This window comes from Cygnus olor, chromosome 11, assembly GCF_009769625.2.
Source record: "Cygnus olor isolate bCygOlo1 chromosome 11, bCygOlo1.pri.v2, whole genome shotgun sequence".
Classification (NCBI taxonomy): domain Eukaryota; kingdom Metazoa; phylum Chordata; class Aves; order Anseriformes; family Anatidae; genus Cygnus; species Cygnus olor.
Genome location: NC_049179.1, coordinates 18,600,131 through 18,618,459, shown reverse-complemented (window position 1 = coordinate 18,618,459; position 18,329 = coordinate 18,600,131). Strand labels below are relative to the sequence as shown.

Sequence of the window (18,329 nt, the reverse complement as noted above, 5' to 3'; positions counted from 1 at the left end):
ATATTATTCCAGTTTCAGAGAATTTTGTAAAGCCTTTGACACTGTTGTAGCCCCAACCCAAGCAGAGGGGAGAAACTAGAGCAAAGAAGTTAAATTCTTCAGCCCAGGCTGTTCGGGGAAATGCATGGCAGAGCCAGCGCAGAACTCATCTCCGTGATCTTTGCTCATTTTCATCAGCTCCATCATTCCGCTCTCAAAAAAGCAAAAGCTTTGTTACACACTATGGTAAAAAAAAAAAGACTTTTGCCATCTGAAATATGTATACTTCCTTATCACACACTTATACCAATACCTGGTAAGATTGTATACTCTAAACATCATTTGTCAACAGCTTGTAAATTTTTTTTTTTAAAGTAGTAACATTAGTCATTAATTGTTTTAAACTTAACAAGTGAACACTCAAACAGGAAATAGGATACATAAACAGGAACAAAGTTTTTAACAGCATTTAGTAAATACACCAGTGACCAGTCTGTTAGCAACTATCATCAACAGTTCTAAACACAACTGTTGGTTGCAGAGCTTATGTACTCCAGTGATGTTTGCATAGTTTGCTACCGGGCAATGGAAAACATCTCCCCCCTCTCTCCCCCTTTAGCAGTAATGCTTATGCTTTTAAATCTAGGCTGCTCCTTCTCCAGATTTTTAGGGTTCAAAACTTTACTGCAACTTTAGCTTATACATCACTCTCATGACTGAAGCCAATTGCTTCCAGTTCCCATTTGCATGCCAGGAGTATTCACATAGAGGCCCCTTATTCAACTTTTATTAGTAAATAGACACAGAACAGATTCATCTGCAAAACGTGACCTCTATTTGGTCCATTTGTGTTTTAGTCAGCCTATGAACTTGAGAAGGAAAGGTGAAACTTTTGGAAGACCTTGAAGTGGTTGCACTGGAATCAGAGCAGGGAAAACCCAACTATTCATAACTAGAGACCAGCTTGTTCCCCCTTCTGAAGCCCAGCTCTAGTGCGCAGAGTGAGTTTTATTCTCTGATTTACTGGTAAAATGCACATCTGAACTCCTACTCGAGGGGGCAAATTGGAGTACCAAATGCATTACCAGAATCACGTGCACTGGAGATGGGAAAAGGAGTGGAAGAGACAGACAAACATTGAGAAAAAAATGCGTAAAGCGGTATCACGTTATTAAAATGTTACATTGGAAATAAACAGAACATAAACCAAAAAAAAGGTTTTTAACCAGATTCAACTTTTTTTTTCTTCTTAAAATTTGAATTGACCCAAAGCAAAAGCTTACATTGCAAAGGAAGAACAAAATACATCGTGATATTGATAACACAGAGTTGCATGGAAGCTGGACTTGTGGGAAGGTTGGGAGTTGCTCTTGTTACAACATCACTGGGGGCTCTGGACAGATTTAACTGAGAAAGTTAGGATCCCAAATCTTTCAGCTAGTCCAGGTCCACCCTGGTAAACATGCTACATATTCTCTTTTGCCTCAGGGTGTTTCTGATGAGTCTGTCCAGATGTGTTCTCCTACTATCGCCAACTAGAGCCAAAAAATGAGTTTTCCGTGCTATCCCAAGGAAGCCAAAGTTATTCCAAGCATGAGTGATAATGAATTTATAAAACAAAAAAACAAAACAAACAAACAAAAAAACACTCAAGAGCTTTTCAAACTAACAAGTATTGTCTATAATGTAAATAGTTTAGAAATATGGTAATTAAATAATCTAAAAAACACTCTTAATCTGCTGTACATTTATAAACATGAATATTTACAAAAACTTTCCGCTTTGTTTTAAAGGATGAGGTTTGCAGTTTGTTAATGATCAGAGTCTTTTACTCATATTGATTCTTTGGTGTATTTGCCAATTTTTAAAGGTCTATTAAAAGTGTTCAACTGAATTTTATGGTAATGGAACTAGGCTACACAACAAAACTGTGTTATGCACTTCTTTTTCCACATTCTAGTCCAAATGAAAAAAAAAAAAACAAAATCCATTTTCTTCCTCAAAGTATTTGTGCACAATATTTAAAATAATAAAAAAAGACCAGATTCCACATTACTGAAATTTGGGTAGGATTAACAAATTAATAATCATACTTTACTTGGGCACATGTATAAATTAGGATAGCGAACAGAACTATCAGTACGTTCAGAAATACACGTGCTGCAGTGCTTCGCTGAATCAAGGTCAGGGAAACCAGCTGCAAGAGATGGCTTAGCATATAAGAAATGAGGGCTTCCCTCCACCTTGGGGACGAGAAAGAGGATAGGATGAAAATGAATTCAAAAGAAAGGCTTTTTACTGGCCTGAAGTGTATGTGTGTTCCCTTTAGATGTCAGTTACTTAAAAGAAATAACCAAAAAACAAACCTCAAACAATAAATAATGGAATTACACATTTCTTCATTAAATAGCACTCTTGTTACCAAAGTCTTCCATAATTTTCTTCAGTCACAGCAACAGACAGAACAAATAATTTGCCTTAATATAGATTGCAACTAAAATATACTCTAGATTACCTTAGAAAATGTTACTGTAAAAATTCAATGGGGAAGGATATTGGTTTAGACCAACTTACAAGTGTAGTGAACAATGCTAAGTATTTAAAGGAAAAAAAAGCAGTTTTAAGGTTCTGATCTCATGTCACAAAAGCAAAGATTCATGCTTCAAATCTGCCGGTTCCTAACTTCCATAGTGTCTCAGAGCTTAAAGATCCTAAGGGCCGACCCTTCCTGCTTCGGGAAAAGCTGAAGGACTCCTCACGCACCCGGGCTCATGCGCACACCCCAGCCACACACTCAGTTTGTCTCCGTGACAGTGCCACCACCATCTCATGTCACCTGCAGGAGCATCATCAAGCTCTACTGCCTAGAGGTGGCCACGCGTGCTCCTGCTGCTCACATTTACTTTTAGTCACTGCTCGAGCAAGCTGGACTTGAACCACTGCAAGTTGGAGATAAAAAGGTTCAACATCCCATCACCAATCCTCTGAGTCATAAATCTCCAAAATCACTTATTTTCACTAGGAAACCTGATGCAAGGTCGGGCACAACAGGGAGACAAGTGCTTGCCATAGCCCCTGGTGCAGCCATTATCAGTGATAACATTCATGCTCAAGGAACTGCAACCCGGGGCTGTAAGATATTAAAAGGAACTAGCACAGTTAAATGAGTATACCTGCTTCTCTTGCTTTTTTTTTTTTTATATTTTTAATACTAAATATTTTGAAAGTGACAGTGTTAAAATTAAAAGCCACCATTGTTCCTTCCATCTTCCCGCTTCCATTGGTATAATTGGTATAAAAGCACTCCTGGTATTAGAGAGGCCCTTCTGGAGTCAGTAGGATGGCAAAACAAAAGTAGAAGACACTGGCAAGAACCTTATGATGACTCCATAATCCCTTGAAAATAAAGAGAGTGAAACAACTGCAATTTTTGGCCCAATCTTTTTTTTTTTTTGATAGCAAGAACTTCATTTTTTATGGTCAGAAACAAAGCTCTTTAACAGATCTTTTCAATACCTAGTATGAAAAACACATTCAGTAGCCGAATTGCAGTACTCCTTTCAGTTGCTGTTTTCGGATTAATAGGAAACCACTTCATGTTTGCAAAATTTAAGTTTCCAATATGAAGGGGGTGTTTTCTTGTTTGTGCACATATAAGATGCAACTTAACGCTTACGTGCACTTCCCACTCTCTAACCTGAAACAAATTGAATTTCAGAGCAATAACAACAAAATCCATCACTGCCTTTACAATTAAAAGGGCTTGGCCAATTTCTTCTTTTTTAAATGGACACAATTTGGCTGAGAACCCGTAGATAAAATTTCAACTGAAAGTGAAATAAAGCAGGTTATACATTCATGAAATTCAGGGATTAATAACGAACAGCAACTGCCACCATCATTTTAGTAATGTCACATCAACACTACAGTGAGGCAGCAGTTCCTATTCTCACAAATAATGCACTGAGACTAAATGAGGAATAGTGGGGGGGAGGAAAAAAAAATCACACATAAAGGGAAAATACATCAGAAAGATTATTGCACAGGAGGCACTGTATGAGAAACAGAATACATTGGCTTCAGAAATCTAACTTTGTTTACTCTTAAGTTAATGTAAAAAATACCGAGGCTATGCCTCTTTGTAGTGTACTGTCACTGCTAAAAACAGACTTACAAACAGCCGCCCGTTTTACAGGGAATGTCAGGAAAGAAGAGGGCCTGAATTTTATGGGCATCCAAACTACAGTAATAAGGAAGAGAATAAAATAAAAGAGCCAATGTATAGACCCTCAAATTTAATAGGGTGACTGCATTTTTTTCCCTTTTTTTTTTTTTCCTTTTTTAATTTCCAAATTATATTCATACAGTACCCAATGACACATTGATTATCAACTCTTCCCTCTATCCTGCAAAAACATACGCCCTGGTAGCTCCAACAGACAACAGGGCTCTGAAGGTCTCTCTATCAGTATCCCTTTGCAGGACTGGTGCCTTGATTTCCAAACTCTTTGTTGAATAATTGCTCAGCATGCCAATTCAAACCAGTCACTTCCCTTGAGAGGCTACATTCCATCTCCACCGCAAGTCCGCACACTTAATGTGAAAACAAACAAATGAAAACCCAACAGCAACTTTTAAAATGTAATATCGTATAGAAAGCTTGGACCTTGTAAACTTGGACCAAGAAACCAAAAATTAAGACCTTCTAGCGTGTGGTATAAAAAACCCAAGGAAGTGTATACCTGCCTTCTGACTTCACAGAAAAATCAGAATTTGCATAGGATATACTTTGTGCAAGGCAACAAGCCTCTTCAGTATCTGGAATATAACTAATCTTGCTCAGAGTTCTTCTCTTCATGGATATCAGATATCATCAAATTTGTGTTTTAAGTAGTCTTTCATGACCTTGGCAATGGGTAGTTCATCAAGGAGTTTTAGGTTTTGAAGGCCTATACACTGTCGGATTTTAATTCGGCATAGATCTTGCAAGTTTCTGGGCTGTCCTGAAAAGACAAAAGGAACACACAAAAGTAAAATGATCACATTTTAAACTTTAAGAGACTTTAAGAGATCATTTACTCAGTAAAATCACAGATGTTTGCTGTTTTCTGAGAGGAAGAAGGAAAGGGCACAGGCAGAGGGATGGAAAAAATTACCAAAAAAAGGTGGAAATTAGTACCTTTCTAATGAACAATAATTCAGTGAAATTAAGGGATGAATCCTAAAAGCACTGACATTTACATGCACATAATTTTACTGATGTCAGTGTAAAGTGACATTATCCATGTGAGGATTCCCCCGAGGTGGCAGCATATGCTCAAGTGTTTGCAGAGCAGCATTACTAATCTATTTAACTTTTTGTGCATTTTTTTCTACCCCTGCCTCACCTGGGGAAATGAACAAAAACAAAAACTTCAGCCTTGCTTCTCTTCAAACATGAAGACAAAAACTTCTCCGTTTGACTGCAGCAGGAAGAGGCAGTCCCCTCAGAGAGCAAGGCTTACAAAAGTTATTCAAGGATCGCGTGGCAAAGTTGAAGACTGCTTTTTTCCTTTTAATGAAAAGACAAAGCCTTTAGGCTTTGGATGCAACCGCAACCTCGTCAAACAGAAAGAGATGAAAATATGAGTTAACCGCTGTCTACAGAGGAAACGCTTTACTGACATCACACAAACATGAGTTTCTGGCAAAGATTTTCCAAAATAACTGGTTCTCTTTCAAACTCTATTCAGGAAACCGTTAGAAGTCAAACACCTTGAAAAATGGTCCCCCATGCAATATAACACAAGAAAGGTTAATCTAGCCTTGCATCTCAAAGTACCCAGTAATGGATCCCAAGGAAGAAGAGGGAAGGAAAAAAAAAAAAAAGATCAGAACAAGAGACATTGAGAAATCCTGTCCCAATATACCCTTCTAGCTTTCAGCACCAGTGGCTCCAGGCCTTCCTGAAGCAGAGATTGCACACAGATCTGGGCCTTTAATAGCTGTGAATGGCATGCCCTCTGTAAATCTGTCTAATGTTTTTTGAACCCATTCATACTTTCAGTATCCAAAACATCCTGTGGCAACAAATTTCACAATATAATGAGGCGTTGGCTGGAAAACTACAAAGTACTTTTATTTATTTTAGATCTGCTTCCTGATCGCTTTGTCGAGTGCCTAGCATTCTTTAAGTCACAAAAAAATAATAAATAATAGTTCTCACGCCAATCACGACATTACATACCTTTATATTATTCTCCGTCCTCCACTCATGCTCGGTACCTCTTTCAAAAACTGAAGACTTTGCTTAATTTAAAAATTTCCCCAACAGGAGCCACTCCAAACCTCTGCCCAAACTAGCTGCCTGCCTTTGTACCTTTTTCTTTTTCTACTGCATCTTTTTTTCAAGTTACCCCAACAACACATAGTCGATATTTTGATCGCTGACTTAACTGCGTCACGGCCTGAGGAAGGAGGCTTATGCAGCTATGTCACCCCACGACTGCCCGTGTCACAACGCGTGGGCCAACACACGAGGCAGGCGCTTACGCCAACAGCCAGATAACCCATCACCAGTGGAGCACCCTACTGCAACCTATTACCTGTATAATCATTAATGGTAACTGATGGTGCTTGCTTTCACAGAGAAAAGCGTGGCGATTTTATTAAGCTGTTTGAACCAATCAGGTCTTTAAAAAGCAGTACAAAGCACCAGAAGTCAATTTAGGTAAGCTAGATGGACCTTTCCAATTAGCTTTGAGCTGCCACCAATTAGAGGAGATGCTTGGGGAACAAGAAATGCCTTCTGTTGGGGTTCCAGGCATCGCCGGGCACCAAACCTTTTGGGGTGGGACGAGACGGTTGTTCCCAGCCTCTGCCGCACGCACGGCAGCCCCGGGCCTTCCATCCTCCTCCTAGCTTGGCGATAAGCCTCTCGGCTAAATAGACCTTGACGTTACGGGTTTATTAGATGTTCCTGGTAAGCACAGAGTAAAGAGATTACAAAACTATTTCCTGTTTTCTACTTTGGGCATTTTGTAGATGGTTTCAGTTACCCTTTACAGCCAGTTCCCCTCTTTCTTCCCCCGTGTGGGTTTTTCTATAGAAATGGGCTGACAGACAGGTATATGCTTGGATTTATCTTAAGCACTAAAATTATCCAAGGTAAGCTAGCAGAAGTAATGCAGGAAAATAGTCTCAGTCTGTTTTTAAAGAAATTGGATTGGAAATTAGAGAGCATGAAAATTGGGAGTTTTTTTGTATCAGTTTATAATACTTTTATTATACTTATCACCACAGTAGCTAAATGTAATTAGCTCCAATACAGATCAGTAATTACTTTGTCCATGGGTGTTTTTTTCCCCACTTAAAAGGAATGGATTTATACAATTTGGACAACAGATGAACACTCAAGCTTGAGGAAAAGTTATTTTTGGTAAGAAACCAAGCAGAGGAATCCTTATGGTGATAAAGAAAGAGTTCTAAAACTTTAAATGTGAATGAATTCAGAGTTCTCAAAAGTTAACTGCAAACAGCAGCATTAGAGACTACAGAGGACTATAAATCTGTATTTTCTGTATAAGAGTACACAATAACACAGCTACGAGACAATGATTTCTGGTTTCAGAAACAAATGCCTTTTAATTAACATCCTGTGGATTTCTTGAGAGCAAAATAGAACAGACAACTTAAAATACCCAGAAGAAATTGGTCACCAGCTAATTCAAAAAGACCCGATTATCAAATGTATGACATTTTCCCCTGATAAGCCTAAAAATATTTCCTGGGAATGTGTTAACAATGGACATTTCCAGTGTTAAGCACCAGTTGCTACATCTAGTGGCTGTTAGTGTCTTAGGTCATGCCTTACAAATTCCAGGGTTATTAATGCATTTGTGATTTATTAGAAACAGTGTCTAGAACACTTACTCATTCTTGGTTGCATCTGAATGAAAAAGAAAAAAAATAAAGGATTACAGACCAACGTCAGTGAACCTTAGTTTGGCAAATGAAAAATGTTATTAGTAATTTGGCAAAGTAAGGCAAGTTAAGCGTTGAATAAAGTTATGTTTAAAAAAGATTACAAAGCAGAAATTTTGCTTATATCCTGCATTACAAGTTTGGAAAATTGTTTAAGCAAATAAGGTAGAAAAGAGAATTAAAAAAAAAGAAAGAGCTACAAACGGTAAGATTGACCTAATTACCACCATTATGGAAAAGAGTGACATAAAACTAGTTCCACTACCAATCGCCTTAAAAAATAAATAAATTCCTGATCCATTGTCAAAGGGACACAGCCACAGCAGTGCTGCTATCCTGGAGCAGGTTATTGTTAGGCTGCTATGTAAGCAGGCAGCAAACACCTGCAGCTGCTGGGGAGCTGAAGATTTGCTCGTGTGTTCACAGAAACAAGTTAGATACGTCTGCAGATTTATTTTGCAAGCTTTAAGGTGACAGAAATTAAAGTATTAACTACACAAAAAAGAGAAGTATAGCTTATCTTTGCTTTCCATAGCTCATGCTATGTGCTGTAATGGGAAGCAGAAATCCCCACCAACACACCTCTTGCGTAGTTTCCCAAGCGTGACAGAAAAGTTTCCTCCCAACAGAAGAAATGTAAAACATAGGATTATAAAATAAAGATTTTTTAAAATTTTATTCTCTCTACAGGTAGCAGACCTCAGTATGTAAAAGTTTAATCATTTTCCTAACTCAGTTGGTTCAACTGGTCACAAAGCAAGTTCCAGAGCTTTTTTTTTTTTTTCGACTTATGTAATTATTTCTTTAAATAATGAAATATGCTTTTTAAATTACTATTAACAGATTGGCCTTCTCTGGTAAAAGAATGACAAAAATGCATGTTTTAACTGCAACAAGTTGTTACAATTAGTTGTGAATTTCCACTCAATATATTATTCCTTTTCTTTCTGCAGTTTCAAGATTTTCTGCAGAGAAGTTGTTTCAAACAGAGCTGGCCTCTGTGCAAGCCCCAGTTTCACTCACGGAAGTTTGAAGTCACGGTAGTGTTCATTATATCCTCAAATAATTTACTAGCAAGCTCAATTTCAATACAGTTAAACTTGGGCCTCTTGTTTTATTGAGCACAAACAATTTCTTTAACATCCATGTGCATTAGTTACAAGAGCTGGAAGGGACAAGGTAAACAGTGAGCTTTAAAGCTCTTTAAAAATAATGGAGTAAAGGGTTCCAGTTCTTCTTTAGAACATTGCAGTGGTTTATCTCTGGGCATCCTACATCATAAACCAGCCAAGCTTTTATTTTAAAACGTGTGCCTAAGAGCTGTAGATAGAGGAACACTGGCAGCTCTGTGACGAGGACATGTAAAAGCAGGGGTTACACGGTCTTCTCCACTAGGCCCCGAAGCCTACCCTGCGAGCAGGGCCCGGTTCATCTTCCCTCGGCCTTCACCTGCTCCCCATCCCATACCCACCACCAGCACAACCACAAACCTGGCCCTTAACCCATTTGTACAGATGTGCAAATTTTCATTTTTGGGAATACTGTACTTTTATCTTACATTAGTCCTCTCAATGCTAATTAGAAGGATGCAATCAGAATCTAACATATTACTTATTCATCAGTGGCCAACGGTCTTTAGAATTGTTTTGCTAGCGATTGTGTTTTGAAGAAGTCACATCTGTGGATTCAAGTGACAGAGATGGATGAGAGTGGAGGAGAACGCAGCTTTGTAACAGCCACAATGAAGGGATAGAACACAAAGAGCATTTTAAAAAAGCCTGAATAATGTTCGCCTTCCTCAATAAACACTAATAATTCTTGGTCACATATTTGTGTACCTGCAGACATCATTTGGATACAGCACCGTCTTTCTGGACGGCATACACTACTGACCTAGGCCACATGTGCACAGGAATATTCACCCAACCAATTCTGCAAAGTTTAGGATTCCTACCTACGCAAAGAACTCTATGTTGTTGTAAAGACTTCTCCACAGCTTATCCATTTAGAACTGTGCCAGGCCACTTTTCCTATGCAGACATGCTCCCCAAGAAACAAAACGCTAACCTGTCACTGTCTAGAGTTAAGGATCATTGACATAATCTAAGGCCTTAGTACCTCTGACAACGCTGACTCTTAAGGAGTGTCTTATCCAGTTTTAAGACAAAGTATTGTGAAGGTGAAGAGCGGGGGCATGCCTATCACCCCCCTCCACTGAAGATACAAGAGCAATTATCATGAACAGCTCCATGCTGTTACCCAAGAGAGTGCTTAGTAGTAACTGAAATTAATACAATTCTAGGCTGTTAGAAAATCCTCTTATTTTCTGTTACCCCTACTAAAAAGGAAAAAAAAAAAAGTCCTTTTAAAAGCAAGCAATCAGTGTCACTTGTTTGAAGCGGATAGGCAACTTCTGAAGAAGTCAGAAAATGAACAGGAACACCAATTTTGTATTTTGGAAGCTGCCCACAGTTTTCTCTGCAATATTAATACATTTCTCCAGAAAGCTTACAGTAGCATTTCTCAAGTTGAGCCTCTGCCTCTCCTGGGAATTGTGAAAGGCTGAAAACAGTAGCAAGAAACCACTTGGTAGTTCCTTTTAGTTACAAACAAAACTCTTTAGTATTTCACAAAACTTTAAAAGTTGAAAGCAGATTGACGTATAGCTGGCAGCAGCTCAGTTCCTCTAAAGTATGGCAGTATTTGTATCTGCAGCTAACTACTGAACCCATTCAGCAATTAGATTTGGTTAAGTCTGTTGGCTTCCAGAGCTGGGGGACAGAGGGAGGGCAGAGAAGACTTAGAGAATTGACCATATCTACTGGAAAATCACATTCAAAAAGCCAGTGGTACAAGTTAACATACACCCCATCAGCTAAAAGAGGCACCGATGAGGATGCATAAACAAACACGATCCTACTGCAAGAATGCAATCACCTAGGAAATAGATAATGCTGAACTGAACAGGAATTGGTCAGTCACCACAACAGAAGCGGGGCTCTAACAGCTTAGGAAATGTAGTTGCTTGTACTCTAGTATAAAAAAAAAGAAAAGAAAAATACCATGTAAATAAACACAAAACAGCTAAAAAACTACAGAGGATTTTTGGTTTTGGCACTCAGGATGCCAGAAAAAAAAACCACAACAGTATCAAGAATTTGTCTGAAATATGCTGATATAAAACATGCAGGACTGCATCTACAGAGAGAGAGAGAAAGCAAACATATTCTCCAACTAGTAACTAGCTCAAAAGGGCAAAGATAGCTTTTAATTAATCACTGTAACTGGGTATCACACAAACTTTCTAAGAAGTTCTAGATTAGTTTTGTACTCAGTATGCCTCTGTTAGGAATAGCTGAGCACTAATTATACTTTCATTACTCTTTGAAAACTAATTCTTCATAGTGATTTGTGCATATCTATTAAATTCCAGTATTTCTGGCACAGAAAATATGCACCAAGGAGGAGTGTTTTTTGGACCGAAAACCTTCCACAGCATCCACCAATATATAAAAATGATTCAACTGCTTAAGGTAAGCACTGAACTGCAGTCTAACTTAGTAATTAGATTTTGAAATATCACACCGAGTAATTCTGATCTGAGAGTTAAATAATTCATTGAAAGTTACCTTCCTTTTTTTCCTAGAAAGAAAGCAATAAAGCCATGTCTTTATAAAGTTATCAAAAACTATACTGGTCTTTACAAAATATTTACCTGCAATCTGCAGAAAGTAATCATGATTCAGACAATATTTGTTTATTACAGATCCAGCTAAAATGAAAACTAACTGTCCTACCCTAGTTCCCCACATAACTCCGGATGACAAAGCAGACCACATTCATTAGTGCAAGACTTCTGGCAGCACCCAAGGAAGCAGTCAAAACTTGGAATTCCAGTAAGTTTCCTCTGTGTTATAACAAACATGAAGATACTGTTTCCTCTGCAGTTACCCACATAATAAAATATGTAGAGATCTATTTAATTCACTACACTTCCATATTCATAGATGTTTAAACTACACAGAGATCCTTTTAAAAATGTTCTTCCAGTTAAAAAAACAACAAAAAAAATCTAGTGAAAATAAAGTCATCTTTATTTAACAAAGGGATAAAGGCAAAGAATATATAAGAATTTCCTCAGCAGGACTTTTGTCTAAAATTTTCTGCAGGTTTACATTGTCATATAAATCTTCTAAACATAAAAATATACTCTCTAATCCAAGCCAAAGATTTGTCCTTTGGAAAATAAAAAAATTGAATGCAGATGACATATTTGTAATTTCATTCATTTGGTGATCTTTAGATCTTGTTCCAGATCTGAAATTAGTTCTTTGATACCTGTTAACATACTTGCCATATTACACTACTGTGGCCATATCCATTTACTTCGCTATCTGCCTCAACACAGAAGAGCAACTCGCATGGCTAGTCATAGGCTCTCTTGTCTGCTACGTTATCTGAACAGTGATTAAATTAAATGAGTGCTATGGGAAGAAAGAAAAGGTTCAAGCTTTTTTCCTTTTTAGATCGTAATTCATTTTCTAGTATCTAACATTTAAACTTTTAAGTACATTTTTTTTCCTAATACTTGCTAGAGGTAGGAAAAACGCGTTCTCATTTGTAAGCTTTAATATTCTCAAATCCCATTCAACTTTAACTTCAATATTCCACCCAAGCCTGTAAATGCATGTGTTAATTCTGCAGACATATACAACACTAAAAAAAATAATAAATGCATCTCTATTTTTATATACAGAGGCATTCCTTTTAATTTTCCATTCAGTATGCATCTCAATTTTGCATTAGCGCTTTCCAACCTTAACCCACCAACACTCTTGAAGAGGCAGGTACAGATCCTGTACAACTGAAGAATAACACTTTAGTATTCCAAAAACAAACTCTTTATCAGATGATCTCAGATACTATTGCGGCTGCTAGTAATTGTTTTTGGAGTGCAAAAGCGTAATACGGAAGACACAGAAAAGAAGAGGAAGGCAATAAATAATTAACTAACTTTCAGTAGTGTTTTTTTCACTGGGAAGCTTCTTTTTTATAATACAAAAATGAGTAAGGAAAAAAGAGGTAAGAACAACTGTCTAAACATCAAATCAATCACAGACTCAAGATTAAAAACTTCATTGTCCTCAACTGCCAAATTCATGCTTAAATATTGAGATGCAACTGCAGAGTAACTTTGTTCCTCTTGAAATTGTTCTAAGAGTAAAGGAATCTCCACCTACAACCAGGAAGGGTATCAGACTTCCAGCATCAAAGAAAGCAAAATCCAAAACGTGCCAAACTTCTTACCAACTTTCAGAGTCAATACTAAGTATTTCTGAGAGCTGGGTCTCCTGCCTGTTATTTGCAACTAGGGACCTAGACTAAAGGATGCGATTATTACCCATTACAGGATGTACCAAAAAAAACACTTTTTGGGGATCTGAAATTGTAAAAATATGTTTTCTGAGGAAAAAACAACAAAAATAGCAACTTACATTTTATATGCAGACTGCTAAATAATATTCCTTTTATCTGAAGCATGCAACTGCTTTCACTGGAAGAAATCAGTTTGATAACTTTCAGAATTTACACACATTAATCTGTAACCTTCAAAAAAATTAAATGTACTGCAAGTAAAAACTACCAAAGATATTCTTCAGACTCTGGACCCACATATAAAACTTGCAGCTATGGATTTCTGTATTAAGCATGGAGTATAATTTTCAATTAAGCAAGCTAGAAATTCCCGTTAAACCCTAAGACCCAGGCACTATTACCAACCACAAGAGATAATTTCAGTAAGACTTCCGCAAGAATTGTGTAAAAAAATTTGTCATTTCTCCCCTCCTCTAGTAAATACATATTACAATAGACAGATTCTTCCCCGAAGTGCTACAGGGTAAGAGCTCAACAATTCCCTGTATACAGTCTGATCTAATTGGGAACTACCAAAATCCCAGCCCATTCTTTACCCATTTTCTCTCCTACACCATTTATTGCAATGATTATTCATGAAAGCAGTGGAAGACAGTGTTTGTAGATTTATAATAAGGGCAGCAGAGTCTGTTTATAGCTGTTTGTAAACACATATTCATAATAATTTTGCTCAGAAGCACAAAGCTGAAGTGTTTTTGTCAGCACTAGTCCTCCCTGCTTTCCCAGTTCTCCCTCCATCAGCACAAAATTGAAATAGTTCCAGGACGGTTCTGTTCGCCACAAATTTAAGCTGCCTTTTTTTGTTGCAGAATTTATTTCTCACTTGAATGAAACGAGTCCTTTAAAGCCTTAAGGTATGGAATCTGCAACCTAAATATAAGCTGCAGGACTGATTTCCAACTTTCTGAATCAGCCTGTAGACATTGAGACAAAATGAATAACCCTTCACGCTTGGGGCTATGTTCTAAGACTGTGAAAAATTGCAAGTCTGGATATTATATCATCTACTAATAACCCTGACTGTGCTACTATATAGTGAGAGGCTCCCAACAAGGAAAGCGGGAAGAAACATGTATGAATGAAAAGGGTCAGGCAAAGTAAAATAATAAATGTAACTGATTGATTTCATTAACTTCTACCTTTCCAAAAATTCCCTTTATATTTCAGATATAAGCAAAAGCGCCACCACAAATCAGGAAGACAAAAATGAAATTCCAAATGCTTTTGTGTCAGTTACCGACAACACATTGCAGCTGATTCACCCCAGCCCACACTAAATTTCAGTTTCTTTGCAGAAAATACAGGCTTAAATCTCAATAAAACTATCACAGGAAAAATAAAAAAGAATAACCACCATAGGGAAAAAAAATGATACATGAAATACCCCACCCTTCTCTGTTAAGATCATCCTAGTCGGATGATAAACACATTAAGATGGCTTGATAAATTGAATTAAACTCCTGCTAATTGCCAATAAGCAGCTCCTAAATGCTTTTAGGTAATACTATAATTGGAAAACATTAAAATAACATTGCATGTAGAATGAAGGAGTAAAAGAAAACTTCCAGCAGGCCTAGCACACCAAAAACTGACAAACAAAACTGAGCAGAACATTAGCAGCCGAATACTCTCAGGTTAAGTGTCAGAAGTGGCAATGAGTTCAAATCCTTTTCATTTTTCAGAGATACCACCAAAATCAAATCAGAGCTACACAGCATACGAATCCCCTTCGAGCTGCACGAATAAACTATGTCATTTTGTTGTCTGGTGTAGGGAAGAGAAGGAGAGGGAACGTGGGAGAACAAAACGCAGCAAAAGCTCTTTTCCTGCCCCAGTTGTAATGCCAGATGAAAAAGCCAGCAGAGCATTTGCACAGTGCTAAACACGCAAAAGACCCTAAAAAAAAAAGCAGCAAAACCCAAACATCTTATGTGCTAAGGCCATTAATAAAACTAGTTTTACAGTTCACTTTTCTTTTTAATTTATGCTTCCTGTTGATACTTAAACAAGACTAATTGAAATGAAATATACTTAACAGTAGCACCTTCGCCAAGTAAGAGGTTCCCAGTTTCACAATCCCTTCACCTTCCCAGAAACTGTCTAGCGCGTTTAAATAGCATCAAGGGGCAGAGAGGAAGCATTTTTTCTGGGGCTAAATTCAAAGAAGGCTTTTAGAGGACATTGTGTCCCATCATTAACTTTTCTTACATACATACTTGTCACTTCTTGTAAGAAATCCAGACAGGGTCGGCTACTTCCAGAAATACTTATTGAAACAGCCAGTGGGGTCTGTCCTTCATAGTTCCTTGTGTTAGTGTCCGCTCCGTAATTATATAACATTTGTGCACAAAGCACATCATCTCTAAGAGCAGACAAGTGTAAGGGCGTCTGTCCATCTTCCAAGCGACCCAAGTTTGTGTCCGCCCCTCTCTGAAGGAACATTCGGCAGTAAGAGTGATTGCTTTTGATCACAGCGTATCGTAACAGGAAACCATTTTGAATGTCGATGTTGGCATTGTGATCCAGGAGGATTTTCACACAGCTTGACCTCTCTCGGATAATGGCCAGCTGAAGCGGTGTGGTACCTTTATCACTGAGCGGATCAACCTCAGCCTTGAACTCCAACAGGAGCCTGACAAATGAGTCTCTGCCATAGTGGGCTGCTACATGGAGGGGAGTCCAACCATCGTTGCTTTTTGCATTAATAATGTCACTTCTATATTCAGATTCCAACATCAAGCGTGCAATCCTCGCTCGCCCATGCATGGCTGCATAATGCAGAGCAGTGAAGCCTCCAATTAAGTCCTTAACTGTGGGATCAGCTGAAGTTAAAATAAAATTAAAAAATAATTAGAAGGCGTTACAGTAATCCAGTGCTGCAAACAAATAATCAAATGATTGAATGTTATTCTTTTCAGGCATAACAAGACAGGATTTTTTTTTGTACTTCAAAATAATTCTTGCTTTCATGAACCAAATGCTATTTTAAAGAAAAAGCTAAATTATATTTATGAAAGAATTACACAAAAGAGATCTTTTCTTTCATATATGTGTTTCCATTTGACAAATAGTTTTCCACATCTTTCTAGCCCTCTTAGGCTAATTACTCAAATCTCTGTCCATCCAGTTTTCCTCCAGCTCTGTAATATTACATTTCTTTCTCAATGCTGAGCTTTTTTATTTTCCCTTGTGTTGCTTCTTGGTCTTAAAAAGAAGCATGTGTAGAAACATCTGCTGTCCCAAATTGCGGATGTTTTGTGGTCTGGCAGGATTGTATTGTTTTTAGGGTGTAATACTGTATTAGGTAAAATGTTTCTCTGTGGTCTGCAGGATTTCCAAAGCATGTAGGATATATGTTATTTTAGATTATCTTGATAAAGTTTGTTTTTATAAATGACGAATCTGTTCTGAATTTATACTTTTACAAAAATTTTAGATTTTACAGGAATGTAAGCAACCACGTATGGAAGGAGTCAGGAGAAATATTAGTGCAGAGTACAAGTGATTAGACAGATAGCCCCCCACGCATCCCAACACAGCACAAAAACTTCATCTGATTTATGAATTTAAAAACACAACATAACCAAATCAATTTACTTAATTTCCTCAGCACACCCAAACTTGTAAATCAAATGGCTATTCCCATGTACCCAACTAATTACTAGAGGAAAGGTGCGTGCCTCATTACCCTTTCTCAGCTAGAAAACAAGCCAGGCTGCAGGCTTTCTCCTTCCAGCATCAGTAGATGTTGCCTGACGGATGGTAAAGAGTACGAACCACAGCTTGGAAGTTTGAGGCACTTTCCTAGCCTAAGCTTCCCAGCTGGTAAAAAGAGATTGTCTGCACAAGAGACTAGCATTAAGCTGACACATTTTTCATATGCCTGTGCATCTATGGAAACAACTGCTAGGTCCTGTTCTTCATAGTTCCTTGTATTTGTTTCCGCTCCGTAAACACACAACATTTGCAGCACAAAGAACAAATCATCTCTAAGAGCAGACAAGCGTAAGGGTGCCTGCCCACCTTCCCTAATCTTGACGGCGCTGTCCTTGCACCTTGGCATTGAGTCCTTTGTGGATTCCTCATCTATATAAGCAAGTTAAGTTCACAATGTAAACTACAAACTAGTTTAGTCTTTATCTAACAATGGTTTGAACATGCAAAGGTGCCATCAGGAAACAGGAATGAGCTTCCCAATATGGATGTACTGCAACCACATCCAGATAACACACTGAGATAGACGCCCTGCCAAAATAATAGGGCAGGAAAGACAGTTCAGAACACAGCTGCAAAGGTGACCCAGCAGCTCTAAGGAATTTTTAAGATTTAAAGAGAAGACTGAAGGAAGGAAAAAAACACAACACAAACTAATGGAGCCTGGCTACACAATTAAAATAGCACATGTAGAAATAACATGTGAGAACTGCCTCTAGTAAGTAAATAGAGTAGGAACCTAGAAATAATGAAAGAAAGATTAAGGAAAGTGCCTTGGTAGACAGCTTACTTCCTAGTCTTTGGTGAAAAGCAGGAGTTTCAGTGCTCTGCAAAGTTACACTAACCTGAGTTAAAGCAATTGCCGAAGCATCCACAGGTTGGCAGGAAAATGAAGGCCTTGACTGAATAGGTGGTTGCTAACCTGCACTATGATGATGTCAGGTATTTTAGCAGAGAATCAGTACAACCCACACTGTCATTGAAGACTGAGACACTGCTTCAAAGTGATGTGTGCTGCTCCCAGGATCTCTTTCTTTGCACTGCTCAGACTATTCTAGATTAACTCCTGACTGGTGATAGATAAAGTTAGTAGCACAAGCATGAGAATTAAGATGCAGAGGGATGATACATTCTGAGAAGCAGAATTAGGGAGAAAGTTGGACATAACAGAAGGAGACAGCAGCAGCCAGGGCCATTTTTCACAAAAACAGTTAAAAAATAAAATTGACAACCACTGT

At 37.9% G+C, this 18,329-nt stretch overlaps 1 protein-coding gene across 9 annotated transcripts in view; it reads right to left on the bottom strand.

Annotated features, from left to right (window-relative positions):
- Positions 1–1,209: 1,209 nt before the first annotated feature.
- The window catches only part of ASB7 (ankyrin repeat and SOCS box containing 7), a 31,755-nt gene continuing 14,635 nt past the window's right edge, over positions 1,210–18,329 (bottom strand). For 8 of the 9 annotated variants that reach the window (XM_040569717.1, XM_040569719.1, XM_040569721.1 and 5 more), the window contains 2 exons: positions 15,594–16,199; positions 2,398–4,982 (listed from right to left, as the gene is read on the bottom strand). In XM_040569717.1, the coding sequence (XP_040425651.1) occupies positions 4,843–4,982; positions 15,594–16,199 (746 nt within the window). In that variant the 3' untranslated portion in view covers positions 2,398–4,842. Of the gene's footprint in view, positions 4,983–15,593; positions 16,200–18,329 lie in introns of all 9 variants that reach the window. The other variant, XM_040569726.1, reaches the window with a different exon arrangement.